General features: G+C 37.5%; 1 protein-coding gene across 5 annotated transcripts in view; it reads right to left on the bottom strand.

Moving 5' to 3' along the window:
* Positions 1-9,974: 9,974 nt before the first annotated feature.
* LOC131397316 (zinc finger protein 677-like) overlaps positions 9,975-21,926 on the bottom strand; it is a 47,762-nt gene continuing 35,810 nt past the window's right edge. For 4 of the 5 annotated variants that reach the window (XM_058530112.1, XM_058530113.1, XM_058530111.1 and 1 more), the window contains 2 exons: positions 21,113-21,239; positions 9,975-13,360 (listed from right to left, as the gene is read on the bottom strand). In XM_058530112.1, coding sequence (XP_058386095.1) covers positions 11,481-13,360; positions 21,113-21,239 — 2,007 coding nt within the window. In that variant the 3' untranslated portion in view covers positions 9,975-11,480. The remainder of the gene's footprint in view (positions 13,361-21,112; positions 21,240-21,926) is intronic. The other variant, XM_058530116.1, reaches the window with a different exon arrangement.

The following is a 21,926-nucleotide window of genomic DNA, read 5'->3' on the forward strand; positions in this document are numbered from 1 at the left end:
CGTGGGGGTGGGGGGGTGGGGTACATTTTAAAATTACAAATTCATTTTGTAATTCAAAGTATTTATTCTAATTATCTGTTTCACATTGGTGATTTATGGTAGGTTGTACATTTAGAGGAATGGGTCTATTTCATATAAGTAGTCAAGCATATGTGTGTAGAGTTTTTGTAATAGTCCCTTACTATCCTATTCATGTCGTCAGGTTCTGTTTTGTTTGATATTAGTAATTTTACCTGTTTCATTTTCTCTTATTTTCTTTGGTCGTTTTGCTAGTTGGTTGTCAATTTTCTTGATCTTTTCAATGAATCAGTCATTTCATTTATTTCTTCTATTTTTCTGTTTCCAATTTTATTTCTTTTTCTTCTTGCCTTTATTATTTCCTTCTTTCTGCATGGTTTGTGTTCATTTGTTTTTGTTTTTGTTTTTCAGATTTCTTAACTGCAACTTAGATTTTTCTGGGATACTTTCTGCCTTTTCTAGTGTAAACATTGAATGCTATAAATTTCCCTCTCAGTACTGCTTTAGTGTAACTAAAGCACATGTCACAAATTGTGACATGTTGTATTTTCATTTTCTTTCAGCCTGTGTGTTTCCATTGAGCCTTCCTCTTTGACCCATGGATTATTTAAAGTTATGTTGTTTGGTTTCCAAGTGTTTGGAAATTTTCCTGTTAACTTTCTGTTTTTGATTTGTAGTTGGATTCCACTATAGGCAGAGAACACACTCTGTATGATTTCCATTCTTCTAAATTTGTTGAGGGGTGTTTTATGGCCCATGATATGATCCATTTGTCATATGTTCTTGAAAAAATATGTGTAATCTGCTGGTTTTGGATGGTGTTCTAAAAATGTTGATTAGATCCTGTGATTTGATGGTGTTGTTGAATTCTTCCATGTCCTGCTGATTTTCTCTTGTTGTTGTTCTATCAATTACTAAGAGAGATGTATTGAAGTCTCAAACTATAATTGTGGATTTGTGTATTTCTCTTTTTTGTTCTCTCAGTTGTTGCTTAACATATTTTGCATCTCTGTTCTTTGGTACATATACACTTAGTTTTGCTAAGTCATCTTGGTAGATTGACCCTTTTATCGTTATGTAATTTCCCTCTTTTTTCCTTGGCAATTTTATTTTCTCTGGAATCTGTTTTATCTGTTAATATAGACACTCCTGCTTTCTTTTTTTTTTTTTTTTTTATTTTTATTTTTTCCCCCCAAAACCCCAGTAGATAGTTGTATGTCATAGCTGCACATCCTTTTAGTTGCTGTATGTGGGATGCGGCCTCAGCATGGCCGGAGAAGCGGTGCGTCGGTGCACACCTGGGATCCGAACCCAGGCCACCAGTAGCACAGCGCACACACTTAACCACTAAGCCACGGGGCCGGCCCTCCTGCTTTCTTTTGACTGATGTTTGTATAGTGTAACTTTTTCTATGCTATTGACATTGGGGGTTGATAATTATTTGTTGTGTGAAGCTGTCCTATGCATTGTAGCATGTTTAGCAGCATCACTGGCCTGTGCCCACTAGATACCAGTAGCACCACTCCAGTTGTGAACATAAAAATATGTCTCCAGATATTTGCAAATGTGTCCTAGGAGGGGTGATCCCACCTAGATATCACCTGCACCAACACAGAGATCAGGAAAGTGAAAGATAGTAACATGCCATTTTGTTTTCAACTGCATTGGACACAATATTACAATAAAGACTTGACATTTGAAATGTGTGAGCTGATTTGCAAGCAAGATTTAAGGGTGTAGGGCCAGCTCCCATGGCCTAGTAGTTAAGTTTGGTGTGCTCCACTTAGGCAGCCGGGATTTGGTTCCCAGGCATGAACCTATACCACTTGTCTGTCAGTGGCCATGCTGTGATGGTGGCTCACATATAAAAAGAGGAATATTGGCAGCAGATGTTAGCTCAGGGTGAATCTTCCTCAGAAAAAAAAAGAAAAAAGATTTAAGGGTGTAACTGTGTCTCATCTCCTACTGGTAAAACTTACCATTAAGAAATACTTTGAGGGGGCCGGCCCTGTGGCCTAGTGGTTAAGTTTGGCCTGCTCTGCTTCGGCAGCCTGGGTTCAGTTCCTGGGCACAGACATACACCACTTGTTGCCAGCCATGCTGTGGAGGCAACCCACATACAAAATAGAGAAGGACTGGCACAGATGTTAGCTCAGGGTGAATCCTTCTCAGCAAAAAGAAAAAGAAAAAAAAAAAGAAATACTTTGAGGATCAAGTGCAAGTTAAAATTCACAATCATGGCAAAATCTAAATGAAGGACATGGCCCTAGTGTGTCCTTTGAAATAACCTGCCAGTTGCTTAAAGTGGCTCCTGTGAAATTGCTCCTCTTGGACAAAATGGTTTAGTGAACAGAAAGTACAAGTGTGACTCACCTAGAAAGGCCTGAGAAGCTCAAAGACCCTAGGATAAATCTAAAGAGCAGGCATATCTTGCTAAAAATTGTGGTTTTATCTAATGGAAAATGTAGCTGTTTGGTATCACATAAAGTGTTATTTTTTAAAATATTTTACTGTTGAGAGTTCTAAAAGTGTGTGCTATAGAAAAACTGTGACATCATAGACATGATAATCTTTCAGACTGTAAATATTTATGGGAAGGAAGTAGCAGGGGAAAGTTGCTTATTGCTCAAGGAAGGCATAGTTTCTCATACTCTATTAGATGTAACTACGTGAAGTTAAGAGGAAGAAAACACAGAGGACTGGATATCCATTCTCAGGAGAAGAACTGGAGCCAAGAAATAGATCAGTCCTCATTTCTGCCCCCATGGAGTAGGGCCCTGACTACATCTGCCCAGCAAAACTGCACACTTGCTGTGGACCAGAGACTACTGGATACCTCCTTTCTTTTTCTTTTCAAAATAGGAAGGTTTATTGAGATTTTATTTCTTTGTTCCACCATAATGTATTATGAGTGAGGAGGACTCCACATAGGGGTCTGAATCACGAGGAATTTCATGAGACTCTTATGAGATCCTCTTTTGTGATTGAAATCATGTTTGGGTAGGACTTTTAAATTTTCTTTTAGGACAGAGGTAAATGTATTTGCATGAACAAAGGAGGGACAAATTATTTCTGATAGAAGATACATTATCATATATTGTAATATTATTTCCAATTAATTATAATCCTCCTATGAGATTATATATCTCTGCCCTTTGACATCAAGTTTGGACACTTGACTTAGCAATTCTTTTTTCCTTTTGAAAGGATTGTACTTCTGTGCCTATTTTATGGCAAGTTTAGCTCTGTGAATTCCTTGGCCAATTTGGTGTGAGTAGAGAAGGCATATTTTAATTTTAAATGGAAGCTCTAAAAGCCTTTGTTTGCTTCTTCTAACCCTCTCTTCTCTGTGCTGCAAGAATGGTATGTCCCGGATAGACTGAAATTTTACCCTAAATCCCAGAATCAAATTATAGAACCAAGCAAGAGCTGAATAATGGTAGATGTAATATGAGACAGAAATAAAAGTTTGTTGTGTAAACCAATGAGAATTCAGGGATATTTGTTAAAAAGCTAAACTCCCAGAAAGCTCACTAGTGTACTTTCAATGACCTTTTCCATTTTCCTTACCCACCTTTACCTCCTAAAGTCAAGGTTATAGATGGGGGATCATTATCTCCAGTAATTGTGCCACCTTGGAAATCTTGATTTCAAGAATTCCTTTTCCATGTTCTTACCTTCATTTCTTCTATTTTGTATTCTCTATTTCCATTAGAATGCCCATATATTTTTAATTCATCTAGATATATATTGCCTTTTATTGTCTAACTACTCTAAATGGACTATGTGTCCTGAGTTATAACATTTCACCCTGTTTATCATAATCAAATATTTGTAAATAGCCTCAAGAAACTTACCCTTTTTCACCATGCTGCCTTCACCTGAGTAAGGAAGCCTCAGAACTGGATGAGCTCAGTTACCAACTTAAGTCCCAGTACAATCAGGAAGTTCACAATGATGTCCAAAAAACCCAAGCAAACAAACAAAAAAATTGAAAGCGTCCTTAGGCTTATAGGTGTTTTGTTAAATTGCTGTCCCTATTCCAAGTGTGCCATTTTCAATTTCTCCTGCTGGAGTGGTAAATGACAAATGTTCTGTTTTCATTTTCATTCAATTCAGAATACATTCTGATTTCCTTTCTAATTGCTTTTTTGTCCACAGTTAGTCACAAGTAGGTTATTTTCCAAATATTTGAGGGTTCTACAGAGATTTTTCTGTTATTGATTCTATCTTAATTCCATTGTGGTCATAGACATATTTTGTATGACTTGAATTTTTAAAATTTATCAAGACTTGTTTGATGGCCAGAATATGGTTTATCTTGGTAAAGTACTGTGTGCACTTTTAAAGATTGTGTATAACTCTTTTGTTAGGTGGAGTGTTCTTATAAATGAAAAACTCAGTTTTCCTCCTCCTGTGTAGCAAAAAATCCAGTTCTTTCCTACTCTGTGTTTCGTTCCTGTCTCCTTTACTCACATATTACTGCAACACTCACACAGAACACTTCACTTCTGACACTTCTGGTCACCAAATGTGTGGAGGTTTTTCCCCACACCAAACAATCCTCTGCAACACCAGCTGAATGTCCTATAATTTAACTCAATTCTGACACTATCTACCTGGAGATAGCATCAGATCCCACAAGTTAAGGGCTCAGTCCCACAAGACCTCCCCCTGCAAACACACTTCAGATGCCAGTCACAAGTCCAGGTTATCGCCTGTGTTTCTGACCAAGTGGCTATAGATCAGAGGTTCCAACAGCCCACTCCTTTGGTTTGATTAATTTGCTAGAGTGGCTCACAGAACTCAGGGAAATACTTAGGCTTACCAGCTTATTAAAGGATATGATAAAGGATACAGATGAACAGCCAGATGAACTGATACATAGGGTGAGGGCTGGGAGGGTCCCAAGTGCAGGAGTTTCTGTCCTCATGAAGCTGGGGTGCATCACCCTCCCAGTATGGATGTGTTCACCAGCCTAGATGCTCACCAAACCCCATACAATTGGGGTTTTATGAAAGTTTCCTCATTAGGCACAATTATTAACTCTGTTTCTAGCCCTTCTCTTTTCTCTGGGGGATGAGAGTTAAAGCTGAAAATTCCAAGCTTTTAATCATGGCTTAGCCTTTCTTGTGACCAGGCCTATCTTGGAGCCACCCAGGAGGCTACCTAGCGTCAACTCAATAGAACAAAATATGCTTCTAGTGCTCTTATCACTTAGGAAATTACTAGGGTTTTAGAGTCCTGTGCCAGGAACTGGGGGCAGAGACATATATATTTTGTATTATCTCAGAGTCCTGTAAATGTCAGGTCAATTTCATTCATTGATAGTATTGTTAGAATCTTCTAGGGCCGGCCCCATGGCTTAGCGGTTGGGGTGCGCGTGCCCCGCTGCTGGCGTCCCGGGTTCGGATCCCAGGCGCGCACCAATGCACCGCTTCTCCAGCCATGCTGAGGCTGCGTCCCACGTACAGTAACTAGAAGGATGTGCAGCTATGACATACAACTATGTACTGTGGCTTTGGGGGAAAAAATGAATAAGTAAAAAAAAAAATTATATAAAAAAAGAATCTTCTAAGTACTTATTGATTTTCTGTCTACTTGTTCTATTATTGAGAGAAGAGGCATGGAAATCTCTGACCATAAATGTGGATTTGTTTATTCTTCATTGCAATCCTGTCAGTTTTTTTCAGGGATTTTGAAGTTCTGCTGCGAGGTGCATAGCTTTTATGATTGTAATGTCATTTTGATACATTTATCCCTTTATGATTATGAAATATATTTCATTATCTCTGGTCATATTATTTGCTCTTTAATCTACTTTGATCTTAATATAGCCACTCTATTTTGAATAGTGTTAACATAGTTTATCTTTTTTCCGTGTTTTTGTCTTTATTTTTTAAAGTATATATCTTGTAGGAAACAGACTGTTGTCTGTCTTACAAAAAACCCAATTGACAATTTTAACTTTTCAATTGGGGTCTTTAAACCATTTCCTTTTAAAGAGAGTATTTTATAGTAGATTTATTATCTTGCTACTGGTTTTATATTGTCCCCTTTGTTCTTCCCTTTTCCCTCTTTTTCTGTCTTCTTTGGAATAACTGAATTTTTGGGGGGTTTTATCTCCCTTTTTGGTTTATTAGTGTTAGCTGTAACTAATTTCTCAGTGTTTATTTTAGAAGTTACACTATACAACTTATCACAGTTTACCTTCAAGTGATTTTATACTCTTTAGAGCATCAGACTCTTGCACATGTCTGCTTCCATTTCTCCACGCCTGCTCTGTGCTATCATTATCATAGATTTTACTTTTATATATGCTATAACCCCATACTATAGTCATACACAGCATACTGACATTTCAGTCAATGACAGACCGGATATACAATGGTGGCCTCTAAGATTATAATGGAGACAAAAATTTCCTACTGCCTAGTGATGTCATCGTCATTGTAACACAAGGCATTACTCATGTTTGCGGCAATGCTGGTGTAAACAAACCTACTGCACTGCCAGTCATATAGAACAAGGATATAAAGAAAGAGAATATTTTTGTACAGCTAAACAATGTATCAGTGTTTTAAGCTAAGTGTTTTTACTAGTTAAAAAGTTTAAAAATTAGAAAAAATATAAATTAAAAAGGTTACAGTAAGTTTATTATTGAAGAAAAATATTTATAAATTTAGTGTAGAATAAGTGTACAGTGTTTATAAAATCTACAGTAGTGTAATGTCCTAGGCCTTCACATTTACTCACCACTCACTCACTGACTCACCCAGAGCAACTTCCAGTCCTGCAAGCTCCATTCATGCTAAGTGCCCTCTACAGGTGTACCATTTTTTATCTTTTACACCATATTTTTACTGTATCTTTGTGTTATAATTGTCTACAGTATTCAGTATAATACCATGCTGTACAGGCTTGCAGCATAGGAGCAATAGGCTATACCATATAGCTTACGTGTGTAGTAGGCTATACCATCTAGGTTTGTGTAAGTACACTCTATGATGTTTGCACAAAGATGAAATCACCTAATGACACATCTCTCAGAACATATCCCTGTCGTTAAGCGATACATGACTGTAGATTGTTCGTTTTTTAAACAATTATATTTTAAAGAGATTTAAAAATAAGAAAGACATTTTTAATTTACCCATGTAGTTACTATTTCTGGTGCTCTACATTCCTCTGTGTAGATCAGGGTTCTAAGAACATGAGCCAAATACACCCTATCATCTGTTTTTAAATGATCTTTAATTGGAATACAGCCACACCCATGTTTAGGTACTGTTGATCCAACAAGGCCAGAGTAGAATAGCTGCAACAGAAACAGTATGGCCTACAAAGAATAAAATATTTACCATCTGCCCCTTTATATAAAAAGTTTGCCACCTTCCCACGTAGAGTTACATTTTCTTCACATATCTGAATTACTACAAAATGTGGCATATAAAGCACACCGAAGGCCATGAGACCAGTTCTGCCAAATAGGCTGTGAGTGGAAGTAATGCATTACTCACCTGAATGACCAAATATATATTTCTCATAAATCACAATATCATACCCAGCAATTTCACTTTTACAAATATACCAAGGAAAAATGAAAACATATATCCTCAAAAACATTTTGTAAAAGACTGTCCCTAGAATCGTTTCTTATAATAGCCAAAATGTGGAAAGAACCCAAAGCTCCATCAAGTGAGTGGGTAAACTAACTGTGGAATATTACTCAGCACTAAAAAGTTATGAAGCACTGATAAATGTCACAACACAGATAACTTTGAAAACATTATGCTAACTGAAAGAAGGAAGCAATAAGGCCACATATTGTATGAATTAATTTATATGAAATGCTCACAATAGTCACACCCATAGAGACAGAAAGGAGCTTATAATTTGCTTGTGGTTGGGGGGGGTATGTGGAGTAGGGAATAACTGCTAAAGGGTATGGAGTTATTTTAGGGGAGGTGAGAAAAAATATTGCAGTTGTACAACATTGTAAATACAGTCACGCATTGCTTAACAACAGGGATACATTCTGATAAGTGTCACTAGGCAGCTTCACTGTGTGAACACAGTTTCACTGTGTGAACAGTAAGTACACTGTGTGTACTTACACAAACCTAGATGGTATAGGCTACTACACACCTAGGCTATATGGTACTAATCTTATGGGATCACCATTGTATGTGTGGTCCATTGTTGACCAAAATATCATTATGAAGAGCATGACTGTATAATAAATCCCTCTGTATTGTACATTTAAGTGTGAATTGTTGTATGTAAATTATATCTCAATAAAACCCTAATTTCTCCATATTAAATTTAGAAAATAGTTCTGATCTACTGACCAGTCTACAAGGCATTGGAGATGAGTTCCAGTTTCCATTTTAATAATGGAAGAATAATGATGATGGCAATGGTAATAGTAAGAAGGGGAGGAATTGGAGAAATACATTTAAAGGTAAAATTAACATATCATGTTTCCTAAATCCTAGTGATACACTTGCACATTAGCAACAGGTCTCTTGCTTCCACGTTATGAGACATTCCAACTCTCTCACTGAACTTGAAATGTAAGGACACTCTTTCTTCATGTTTACAGAACACATACTTTGCATCCATCACTCCTCTACATACGTTTTCATGCCACACAAATCTGAAAACAACCCTTCATTTATGTATCCTCCAGGTTTTTCACTGAAGCAAAAAGAAAGATATGTAATATAATATATAAATTGGGCTAAACAGTATTTCAAAAAATAATAAAAATATGATTAACAAAATGGAATTTTACTATGGTTGAGAAATCAAGAAATGTAATGCTTATTACAATAACTTCCAATAGAGATATTAACAGCCTTTCAAAAATGGCTCTTCTGAAAAATTACTGAATCATATTTATTGTCTGATAAACATGTCCACACATTTTCATGAAGTGTTAAGATTATGTTAGGCAATTGATCTAAACAGCACTTCACAAACACTTTCAAGAATCATATTGTGCAAAGGGATCTGTGTGCATCAGAAAGAGGAATGTACTATATCATTAGCATGAGGACAACTGTGGTCATTCCCAACCAAACTAACAAAAAATGTGTTGAACAGTGAATATATGAAATTTGTAGTTTATAAAAAAAAAAAATCCCTTGTGTATTTTCATTTTTAAGAGGAAACTCATTAAGTTTCAAGAGTAAAATTTCAATTTTATTTTAAAGAGTCTAATTCCATTTTTGATGCCTGATTACTGACACCCTTTAAGCCTCTCTACACCCTCTTCCTATTCTGTCCATCTGGGCAGGGCAAGCCAATAATAAAGCCTGAGTGCTCCTTCCCTTTCCACTAGCAGTAAGTTCACACCACAAATGAGTACCAGCACCCGAGCCTCACCTGGTATCCACCATAACTCAACCAGTCATGATTCTGCTAGCTCTGTCTAGCCATTTTTGGAACATGAGAAGTCTACCCTGCTCTCCTCAGAAAGCCTCATTATGTGAAAAAATCATTCCCAAACACTTTAGTGTATGGAGCCATCAGACTTGACATCCAAACTAAATTCTGAGTGGGGTTCCATCCTGTCCCAGTAGAGTAAGCACAGGTGCAAACTAACAAAAAATGTGTTGAACAGTGAATATATGAAATTTCTAGTTTATCAAAAAAAAAAAAATCCCTTGTGCATTTTCATTTTTAAGACGAAACTCATGAACACTGATCTTTTCAAATTATTTACCTAAGTACTCCAAGCACAAAAAAGGCATTGTGTTATTTTTATCCTTATTTCTGAAATTTTCTTTTATTTCCTAATATTTGTCATATGCTTACTATATTTTTATTTTCATTTGATGTAAAAGTGCAATCCATGGTTCTTATTTCAGCACAAAAAAAGGCATGTAGAAATCATATGCTATATATTCATGAATGGGGAGGCAGGTTTTAGGGGGGAGAGTCTGAAATTACGAATATATATTTCCAAAATTGTAATTTGTTTGAATCTACGAAGGGATGAAATTGTTACAGATGCCATTTAACCTAGAAAGCCAAATGATGTATCATTAGGGTTCGTTATGAAGTGCCCCAATGAGGCAGAATATGCTTGGGTTGATGAAGGCACATGATTCATTCAGGACTACAAAAAAAAAAAAGACTACACTTTACTTACTGAGACATGAGAAGTATGATACATTCTATATAAAATGGTATAAAAATGCAATTTCAGTGGCCAAATTTGTATCCTTCAAAAGCACTGTCACTATGGTTCTTTTCATTCAACTGTCCTCTATAACTTTGTCTTTTCAGTTTCAAAATAAGACTAATTTTCATTCATTTATCATATACAATGCATATAACCTTTAAAAAGAGGAGACCATCCTTCCCCCTCCATTCTTTCTACCACATATGCCATCCTTAGTAACCCATCATTCTATTCATGGGAAAACGTCATTTTCTCAAAGTCTTGCCCTTCTGTTTCATGATTATCTAGTACAGCAATCCTTTCCTACAACCATCAACAGAGGCCCCGTCATACCGACAAATACATAGAAGGGGCTGTGACCACAGAACACGTTAATTTAGATAATAGTTTTACATCTATTCTCTGCCACTCCCCATGCTCTCAAATTTATACCATACTGTACTTTAAAATTAGTGTTCTAGTTTTTCCAAGTTCCATAAACCCCACCTAAAGAAGTAGGTCCTTTCATCTTACCAATCCCTTCCCTGAGACCATCATGGTGACAAATGAAAAGCATGTATCAAAGTATAACATCAACAGATTTCAAACTACAGGTTGTAAGTCATCAATAATGTAGTCTTTTCAAAAAACCTCAAATAACTTAAGATTTTATAAACTGAAAGTAATTAGACCTTTCCACAGATGACCCTGCTCCATGGACACACATCATATGAGTTTTAAATAATTTTAATTTTTAATTCACTGTGGAAATTAACATCTGAGGTTGGTTAATATTAAAATAATAGTTCCCTCTAGTATGAATTTTCTTACATGTATTCCATTGACAGGAGTGGTTAAACAATCTATCACCTTCCTTACATTTGTCCTATTTCTGTCCAGTATGAATTCCTTGGTGTATACTGAGGTCATTGTTTAAAGACCTTGAGATATATGTATGGTTTCCATCTTATATGAATTCTTTCATAACCACAAAGGTGTACATTTTTGATAAAGCTGATGAAACTTACATTCGTAAGGTTTCTAATAAGAATTCTGCTATGTTCCACAAGGCTTAAACTTTGGATAAGTCTTGTCATATATTACAGTTGTGTGGTTTCTCTCAAAGATGTATATTCTGATATCAAGTGAGGTATGAGCCCTGGTTACTGGCTTTGACACGCCCATTACTTTTACATGGTTCCTCTCCATGATGGAGTCTCTGATGTTGAGTAAGGCTTGAACACTTGCGTAAGTTTTGTGTCAATCATTGTATTTGTAAGGTTTCTTTCTACTATAAATTCTGATGATCCCCAAAGCTTGAGCTTTGAATAAAAGCATAGCCACATATATTAGATTTATAATGTTTCTTTTTAGTATGTATTTTCTCATGGCTTGTAAGTTTTGCAAATTGGATAAAAGCTTTGCCACACTCATTACATTTGTAAGGTTTCTCTCCAGTATGGATTTTCTTATGTTGAGTAAGATTTGAATTATCGGTAAAGGCCTTGCCACACTGGTTACACTTGTAAGGTTTCTCTCCAGTATGGACTTTCTTATGTTGAGTAAGATTTGAATGCTCCATAAAGGCTTTGCCACACTCATGACATTTGTAAAGTTTCTCTCCAGTATGCCTTCTCTGATGACTTGCAAGGTTTGAATTTTGACTACAGACCTTGCCACATACATTACATTTATATGGTTTCTCTCCTGTATGGACTCTCTGATGTCTAGTAAGGTTTGAGCACTGATTAAAGGCTTTGCCACACTCACTACATTTGTAAGGTTTCTCTCCAGTATGAATTTTCTGGTGTTGAGTAAGATTGGAACGTGCTGTAAAGGCTTTGCCACACTCATTACATTTGTAAGGTTTCTCTCCAGTATGAGTTCTCTCATGACACCAAAGGTGTGAATGTTTGATAAAAGCCTTATCACATTTATTACATTTGTAACGTTTTTCTCCTGTATGAATTCTCTGATGTTCCATAAGGCTTGAGCTTTGGATAAAAGCCTTGCCGCACACATTACATTTGTGTGGTTTCTCTCCAGGATGTATATTCTGATGTCTAGTGAGGTGTGAACACTGCTTAAAAGCTTTGCCACACTCAATACACACGTAAGGTTTCTCTCCAGTATGGATTCTCTTATGCTGCGTAAGGCTTGAACGCTCAGCAAAGGCTTTGCCACATTCATCGCATTTGTAAGGTTTCTCACCAGTATGAATTCTCTGATGTTGAATAAGTTTTGAAGACTGATTAAAAGCTTTGCCACATTCACTGCATTTGTAAGGTTTCTCTCCAGTATGCATTCTCTGATGACTTGCAAGGTTTGAATTTTGACTACAAACCTTGCCACATACCTTACATTTATATGGTTTCTCTCCTGTATGGACTCTCTGATGTCTAGTAAAGTTCGAGCACTGATTAAAAGCTTTGCCACACTCATTACATTTGTAAGGTCTCTGTCCAGAATGAATTCTCTCATGATTCATGAGGTTTGAGTTTTTGCTAAAAACCTTCCCACACTCATTACATTTGTAAGACTTTTCTGTAGTGTGTGTTTTTCCATATTGTGTAGGTAACAAAGGATATTTTACAATCTTCCTATATTTATTACAAATATTTCTGACACTAGGAGGAATTCTTCGCAGTGGTGAAACTGAGGAACCATTGTTGACAGACTTCTCAACTTGACTGTATTCATAAATTTTTTCCTCAGTTTGAAATCTCTGCAGTTCAGCCAGATGTGCCTGCCAACTTAATCCAGTTCCGTTTTCCAAACACTTCATATACTTGTTTCCAGCCTCGCTCATGTTATTTTTTAGTTTTAACAAACTCCTCATAAATGGTTTGTCATGCATGAAATATTGGTATGTATTATTTCTTACAGAAACATTCTGCTTTTGAGGAAAATTAATTGAGGATTTATTTTGTTTTTGATCTATTCTACAAGTGAGATTTTTGTTATGAGTCAAAGGGACTCCTGTGTAATTTCTTACATCATATCCCCATTTATTCTCATGCTCATGCATATTCTCCAAGATTTCCCTGAGGTCAAAATCCTTGATGCCATGGCTTTCATTTCTTTCCAATATCTCTAGATGGTATAATTCTCCTTTATCAATGTCCCCTCTTGGTGATAATTCCTTTATTCCAAATCCAGCAGAAAGGCTTCCTATTAAATAGAGATGGAAAATAAATATTTTACATTGAATTACATAATTACACAAAAAATAATACTTATAATGAACATAGTCATAAAGTTTCTAAAGCATGGTCCTCAAATACTATTGTGATACACAGATTTTAAGAATTTTTAAATAATTTTTTCTGTATTAATGTCTTATCTGACCTTTGATCCTAAATTTTCAAAGAAGGGGCCGGCCCGGTGGCGCAAGTGGTTAGGTGCACGTGCTCTGCTGCGGCAGCCCAGGGTTTGCAGGTTCGGATCCCTGGCATGCACGGACGCACTGCTTGGCAAGCCATGCTGTGGCAGCGCCCCATATAAAGTGGAGGAAGATGGGCACGGATGCTAGCCCAGGGCCAGTCTTCCTCAGCAAAAAAAGAGGAGGATTGGCAGATGTTAGCACAGGGCTGATCTCCTCACACACACAAAAAAAAACCTAAATTTTCAAAGCACATGATATACACTATACATATTTTTTGTCCATATAACTGGAGAATTAAATATACTCGATAGATAGGGAATTGATTTATGTACTACCATATAACTGCAAGCATGAAATTATAATCGAGATTTCAGACTGTCTTCCCCACTCCTTATTCTTTATAATAATGTGCATTTACTAATATGTGTATTGGGGCTGGCCTGGTGGCTCAAGTGGTTAAGTGCGCATGCTCCACTTCGGCAGCCCAGGGTTCGCAGGTTCAGATCCCGGGTGTGCACTGACGGACCACTTGTCAAGCCATGCTGTGGCGGCATCCCATATAAAGTAGAGGAAGATGGGCATGGATGTTAGCCCAGGGCCAATCTTCCTCAGCAAAAAAAAAAAAACAAAAAAGAGGAGGATTGGCAACGGATGTTAGCTCAGGGTTGATCTTCCTCACACACACACAAAAACCTGTGTTTAATAACATGTGTTGATATGATGCAAGAAAAAAGATACTAAAAAAATTGTATATTATTATTGTGATATACAGATTTTTGATAGTACTGTGTTAGTAACATTTTAGTAACCCATGATAAATCTAGCAGGTACATTAATAAGTAACTACAGTTAGGGGCCAGCCTGGTGGTGTAGTGGTTAGGTTCACACACTCTGCTTTGGCAGCCCAGGGCTCACAGGTTTGGGTCCTGGGCGCAGACTGATGCAGTACTCATTAAGTCATGCTGTGGTGGCATCCCATATACAAAATAGAGAAGATGGGCACAGATGCTAGCTCAGGGCTAATCTTCCTCAGCAAGAGGAGGAGGACTGGCAATGGATGTTAGCTCAGAGCCAGTCTTCCTCACACACACAAAAAAATAAGTAACCACAGTTATACAAACTAATAGCCTCCGGAATTCTAAAGAATTCTTCCTAAAGAGCTAAAGAAAGAATTTACATTCCAGAAGGGGCACACAATAGGAAAAAAGAAAAATATGTTGAGAATCAGTGAATTTTGGAATATCGGTTTCAGGTAAACACACATTATTATAAAGATTAAGAATTAGGGTAGATTATCTGAAATCTCAATTATGATTTCATGCCTGCAGTTATATAATAGCCAGTACACAGATCAACTCTCTAACTATGGAGCATCATTTAATTATCCAGTTGTAAGTTCAAAAATACAGATAGTATATAGGATGTGCTTTCAAAATTTATTATCTAAGGTCAGAGAAAACATTAATATGGAAAAATTACAGTAAGAAAACATACAAGATATAACGCAGGCCAAGGTCAATATCATAATAAATAAGACAGAAAATTGACATATCTTATTAACTAAAGGTAACTTTTCAGTCCTTACTACATGCCATACAATATTTTAAGCTCTCTAACAGCATTAACTTATTTAGCTATTCTTGAGGTAAATCATTACAATTTTTAATATAAAAAAATGGTCCATGAGGTTTATATATCTATCCCTAAGTCACACAGAAAGCAAACTCAAGAGCCAGGATTTGAGCCTGAGTGTGAAGACTAAGATGGCATGTTCATAAGCATTAAGCACCAGTGCCCATCCAGGCATACAGATGACAACAGGTCATAGCAAATACCAAGAGCTTAGGAAGAAATGTTTCAAGGGAGATACAGGACCTGAGTTGTGTCACCTACAGTGTGACTGTCTCTCTATTCCCAGATGACAGCATGAGTCATCATGTCCTGCACATGTTGGTGCAGTGACTAGAGCATGTTGCTGTCCTGAACAAGCTGTCATGTGTAGGAGTAGGGGTCTTTCCTTATGCAATGTATGCAGTGTGCAGGAGAGCCAGCCCCGTGGATACTGGGGTGCACAGGTGCTCACAATCAAGACACATGGAGGTACCAGTAGAGTTCTTTTAGAACAATGAAAGATCTGTGGCAAGGCCAGGACTGGGAATTAGAACAGGAAAAGTGAAGGGAAGGGAGTAATGGGCAATGTGGGATCAGTGCTTGTGCTTGCAAATCTATGAAAATATGATTGTGGTATGGCAGTTAAAATCCTCACCTTGGAAAAAGAGAGGAACTCATTTAGCAAGACACATAATACTGACTCATTCTGTAGGAACTATACTTTGGGGATGAGGCAAACAAGGAAGAGATCAAAAAGGGAGACAGTGTGGTGTTACGGGAAGAATGTAGATTTACTCCAGTATTTGCTCTAAAAAGGATCAAACTAAATAGCCCAAGAATTAAATTTCTATGCATATACTTAGTCAAACATATCTTCCAGAACACATGTACAAGATTGTTCTCAGTAAGACCCAAAAGCAAAAAGCTGAAAATGGCCATCAAGAGGAGAAAGGATGAACTCACTCTGTACAAACATATGTGGATGCAATAAAACCCTCTCAAGGGTCCAGCAATGGAGGGTGACCATGGGTGCTAGATGATGACCTCTGACTGGGGGCATAGAGGCTGTATGGTGGAAACAAAGTTAGCAGGAGGCTTTCCCCAAGGTTTCAACTCTTCAGGAATGTGATTATATTTGGTAAAACATAACTTATGAACTATATTATATATTTTTAAAAATAGAAATTTATCAATTTTGACACATCAGATTTGTTAGTCCAAGTGTCCTTGTTTGTTATATAAAAATAAGAGTATTTTTTTGCTAGAATTTTTTAATTATTTGAAATCATACCCTTGGATCTTTTGACATTACAATTCAAAACATATAAAAGATATCAGCTGAAAAGTGCTCTTACTATGTGCAGTAGTAGATAGTTATCATTAAGAATCAATAGAAATTAGTATTGATTAAAAGTGAATGATTTCTGATTTCATAAACATCATCAGAAAATAATACCCTTAAGGAACATTACTAAATGACATAGAGCACACAACTGTTGATATGGAGGGGCAGTCAGTAGCAGCATGTAACTCTAGAAGCAATTTTTGGCAGTGCCATGGCAATCCATGGCAGAGGTCTATAAGCAGCCAATAATAGGCAGAATATTAGGACAGCAATGGGATGTGCGTCAATAAGGACCAGGTGACTTTTTACGCAATTCACTGAAAAGGAGGACAGGGAACAAAACAGGCTTCATACATTAATTGAAATATGCAATTCCAAGAGCTTAAGAAATTGTCTGGAAACACAAGTGTCAGAAACTGGAGTAACGAGGAAACCACAGAGTGTAAAAAATTGCCTAAGATTTCTACTAAATGAAATGAGATATTGGAAGATGAGGTTAGTATATCAAGACATGCATGACAATCTAGACAGGGAGAATAATTATTAGAATAAATTATTTGTAGCAAGAAAAAAATTCAGTGCATTTAAGATAAAATTCAGAAGTTATTTTTATAAAAGTAAATATATATGGAAAAAGCCAAGTATCGTATATAAAAACCTATGGCAAACCAATTGAGTGGTATTTCTGTGACTAAGACACTAACTTAATCTAAAATGTGTTTTTAAGGTATCAAAAATTCTCAGTTTAAAACATGCAATAGAGGAGCCAGCCCGGTGATGTAGAGGTTAAGTTCGTGAGCTCTGCTTTGGCGGACCAGCGTTCATGGGTTTGGATCCCAGGTATGGACCTACACACCACTCATCAAGCCACACTGTGGTGGTGTCCCACATACAAAATAGAGGAAGACTGGCACGGATGTTAGCTCAAGGACAATCTTCCTCAAGCAAAAAGAGGAAGATTGGCAATGGATGTTAGCTCAGGGCCAATGTTCCTCACCAAAAAAAAAAAAAAAAGCAATAGATTTAAGCTAAAAAAGTGTAAAAATGAGATGCAACTGTACAATTAAGACAGTGGTCAAAACGTAAAACAATGACACCACCAACCACTGATGAGGATGTGGACCAACAAGAACTCTTTCGTTGCTGGTGGGAATGCAAAATGGTAGAGCCAAATTGGAACACAGTTTGCAGTTTCTTACAAAACTAAGCATACTCTTATAATACAATTTAGTAATCATGCTTCTTGGTATTTACCCAAATGAGATAAAAAACTTACGCCCACACAAAAAGTTGCATGTGAATGTTTACAGCACCTTTAACCATAATCTGCAAAACTTGGAAACTACCAAGATGTCCTTAAGGTGGTGAATGGATAAATAAACTATGGTACATACAGACAATGGAAATATGAGTCAGCACTAAAAAGAAATGAGCTATTAAGCCATGAAAAGAAATGGAGGAAACTTAAATGCACATTACTAGGTGAAGGAAGATAATCTGAAAAGGCTATCTACTATTTGATTCCAAGTATATGCCATTCTGGAAAAGGCAAAAATATGGAGACAAAAGAGATCGGTGGTTGCATGGGTTACGAGGGAGGGAGAGATGACTAGGTGGAGCAGAGGATTTTTAGGTCAGTGAAATTACTCTGTAAGATATGTGTCATTACATATTGGACCAACCCATGGAATGCACAACACCAAGAGTGAACTCTTAAGGTAAAGATGGACTTTGGGTGATAATGAGGTGTCAGTGTAGGTTCATGAATGGTATCAAATGTAGCACACTGGTGTGGGATGTTGATAATGGAGAGGGTCTACAAGTGTGGAGGTACGAAATATATGGGAAATCTCTACCTTTTGCTCAATTTTTGTGTGAAACTAAAACTGCTTGAAAAAATAGTCTACTACAAAATGAAAGTGTACGTTAATAGCAGGTATGAAGTAATATGAAACAGAAGTAAAAAGAACAACTAAGACTATCTTTTCAAAAAAACTCTGGGGCCGGCCCAGTGCCACAGCAGTTAAGTGCGTGCACTCTGCTGCAGCAGCTCAGGGTTCACTGGTTCGGATCCCAGGCGTGCACTGACGCACCGCTTGTCATGTCATGCTGTGGTGGTGTCCCATATAAAGTAGAGGAAGATGGGCATGGATGTTAGCCCAGGGCCAATCTTCCTCAGCAAAAAAGAGATCAGGGCTGATCTTCCTCACAAAGAAAATGAAAAAAGAAAAAATTCTGGAGGTTACACAGGTTTTGGGGAAATGTTGAGTCATAAACACTCAAGAAAGAAATTCTATAAAATATATAAAAGTCTTCATTCCATGACCTCACCAATTGCAAATGTAAAACAAAGAACACTATGGATATCATCAAAAATATGGAACTGGTAATTAAACAAATAAAAAATGTTATTTATAACAATGAAATTAGCAAGATGACAGTGGCTTAAACAAAAGAAATTACAGTAGACTTAAAAAATGTAGGCATTATTCGACTTTATGAACTTCCTCAATAGGATGTGTCAAAATTGTATTTGTTGAGGGTGAATGAACAAGAGCACACACAGGGGATAAACAATGTGGCATACACAGTGGTTTAGTCAATAGTCTCATAGATACTAGGTTGTGAACCTGGACAGCGTTTTCTTTAGTTAAGTTACTACACCTTTTATTGTGGGCTCACAGGAGATGATCATATTATCTGATCAACTATGTCACACTGCCTTAGGGAGGCATTGTTAAATTCCAAAAAAAGCAGAAAGACAACTGGAGGCACTTATCAGTTAGGCTCTCCCAATACTTTCTATGTCAGTATCCCGGGACATGCTGACCACTCTCCCCGGGGGTTCAATAGGCACTTCTGTATGCAGCAGGATAATACTGTAACATATTAATCAGTGCTCTCCTTCAAGAATTTTCTGTTACCCAGTAAACACCCTCCACGGGAGAGTCCACCAGAAGTTGTCCATCACCTAAAGGTGGGTTATCACAGCAGAAAAAGAGGATGAAACTTCAGACCCTTAGAATGTGTATTTCAAAAGCAAGTTTCAGAGGCAAGATCTTAGAGGAGAATAAGAAATCAGGAAGACCAAAGTCTTTCTATGTTCCTTGACACAGCAGAAAGAGGGAGAAAAATATAAGGTATGGGAGTAAAATCAGAGAGTCAGGTTTTGTGGGGTTCTGGAGAAGGGGCTGTGTAATGTGCCTACAGTCTGCGGGGTGAGTGCCTGCAAGACTGAGATATACTCCCATGTAGCAATGGGGACCAAAGAGAGGATCTCAATGTCTAGTCTTTATATTACTGCTCAGTAACAACAATCTCAAATCCTATTGCTCTTTCCACACGTGTGGCAAAAAGAGAACTGACGAGATGGCTGAGGGGCCTAAACAGGCAGGCAGGGCTTGACACAGCCCAGGGAGTTTCATGGAACCCCAGACACTATGGAACAGCAGCTATTTTGTCTGTCTATCGCCAGAGAAGATCTCCCAAGGACACAAAATGTGAATGCAAACTGAATAGGTCAGGACTACAGAGGCCTCAGCTCTGATCTCTATGGACTGAGAAGCAAGAGAGATCAAGGGGAAAGAAGACTCCATAGAGACAGCCATCTTGGTCTCCCTCAAACCAAGGGACCAAAGTGGTCAGAGGGGCCAGATATTAGTGTTGAATGTCATGATAAATCTTTGCCTGCCTCTGCAGGAGACGGACCATCATGGTAGAGTGTGATTTTAAACTTTTACACATTTGAATAACACAGTAGTGTGTGTGTGTGTGTGTTGGTGTTGGCAGGGGAGAGATTTCCTTTGAGAGTTTATAAGAAATAAACTTTTATTTTCCCACAGATCTTTCCCAGCTGAGGAGAGTTTCCCAAACAATATTTAATGGAGCAGCTCACTCTGTGCCCATCTGAGCTCTTACTTGTGTTCATACCTCCATACATTCCCATCTATCTGCATTTTTTCCTATTCTCCCTTCACTCTTCAGAGTCCAGGGCTGTTTCCCTTGCTCCAAAATGGAGATAATATTGTGCTCAAGAGAGATTTCAACTTACAAAGAAAAAAAGAACCTGATGTGCTATACTTTTCCCAGCTCTCCGCTCTTTGTTCAGTAAGAGAGGACATTATAGACGGGTCTAGAGAAGTATTTCAAAAATCAGTCAGGTGATTGCTTCCTTCTGAATGCTAAGGGGTTATTTTAAGCATGCAGGTATCTAGCTCTCTCCCAAGAACTACTGAATCCAAAGTACAAGGGTAGAACCACAGAATCAGATATTTTTTAAAATTTCCCATAAGATTACTTATGTAATCATAAGTAATCCCATAAGATCATTTATGACTACTGGTGTTCTGCAACCACCACTAACCAAGCACAACATGTGCAGAACTTCTGAAGAAAGGGGAAGTTAGAGCCCATGTGCCACACTAGGAAGCCTTTCCTTTCTGAATCCAAACAGCTTCAATCACTCTCTCAAGAACAGGGATTTGAAACTCAGACAAGGAAATCAGGGGCTCCCACGAGACTCTCAAGGGAAAACACAAAGATATACAAAAGTAGTTAACTTCAGAAGGGAAGTTATCCTCACCCAGGGAGAGCAGGTTCCTGTAGTTCTCCAACATCACATCACTGTACAACGCCCTCTGAGCAGGGTCCAGGCATTCCCACTCCTCCCGAGAGAATTCTATGGCCACATCTCTGAAGGCCAATCGTCCCTGCAAGGAAAGCACATTTCACCATGTCAACAGGGACAAAGTTCTTATTTTGACACAAAGGGAGACAAGGAGACATGCGTAAGGATTGACTCTGCTGGAGGGAGTGTTCTCACTGATCCATGTAAGATAATTTTGAGCAAGTTATATTTCTCTATTATTTGTCACTGAGGTGAAATTCACATAACAAAGTTAGCTATTTTAAGGTACAATTCAGTGGCTTTTAGTATATTCACAATGTTGTACAAACCTCACCTGTTTCTAGTTCAAAAACATCTTTATCATCCCAAAGGAAATCCATTACCCATTAAGCAGTTGATTCCCATTCCCCTTCTCCCTCAGTCCCTTGTAATCACTAATATGCTTTCCATGTCTATGAATTTACCTATTCTGGATATTTTCCTATTAATAGAATGGAATGAAATGTGACCTTTTGTGTGTGGCTACTTGCACTTAGAAGAATGTTTTTGGTTCATCCATGGTGTAGTGTGTATCAGTATTACATTCCTTTTTTGTGGACAAATAATACTGCATTATATAATTATACCACAGTATATTTACTCACTCATCCCTTGATGGACATTTGGGTTATTTCCACATTTTGGCTAATCTTAATAGGGCTGCTATGAACTTTCATGTACAAGTGTGTTTCTGAATACCTGTTTTCAATTATTTTGGGTATATACATGG

Source organism: Diceros bicornis, chromosome 34 (genome assembly GCF_020826845.1).
Source record: "Diceros bicornis minor isolate mBicDic1 chromosome 34, mDicBic1.mat.cur, whole genome shotgun sequence".
Classification (NCBI taxonomy): Eukaryota; Metazoa; Chordata; class Mammalia; order Perissodactyla; family Rhinocerotidae; genus Diceros; species Diceros bicornis.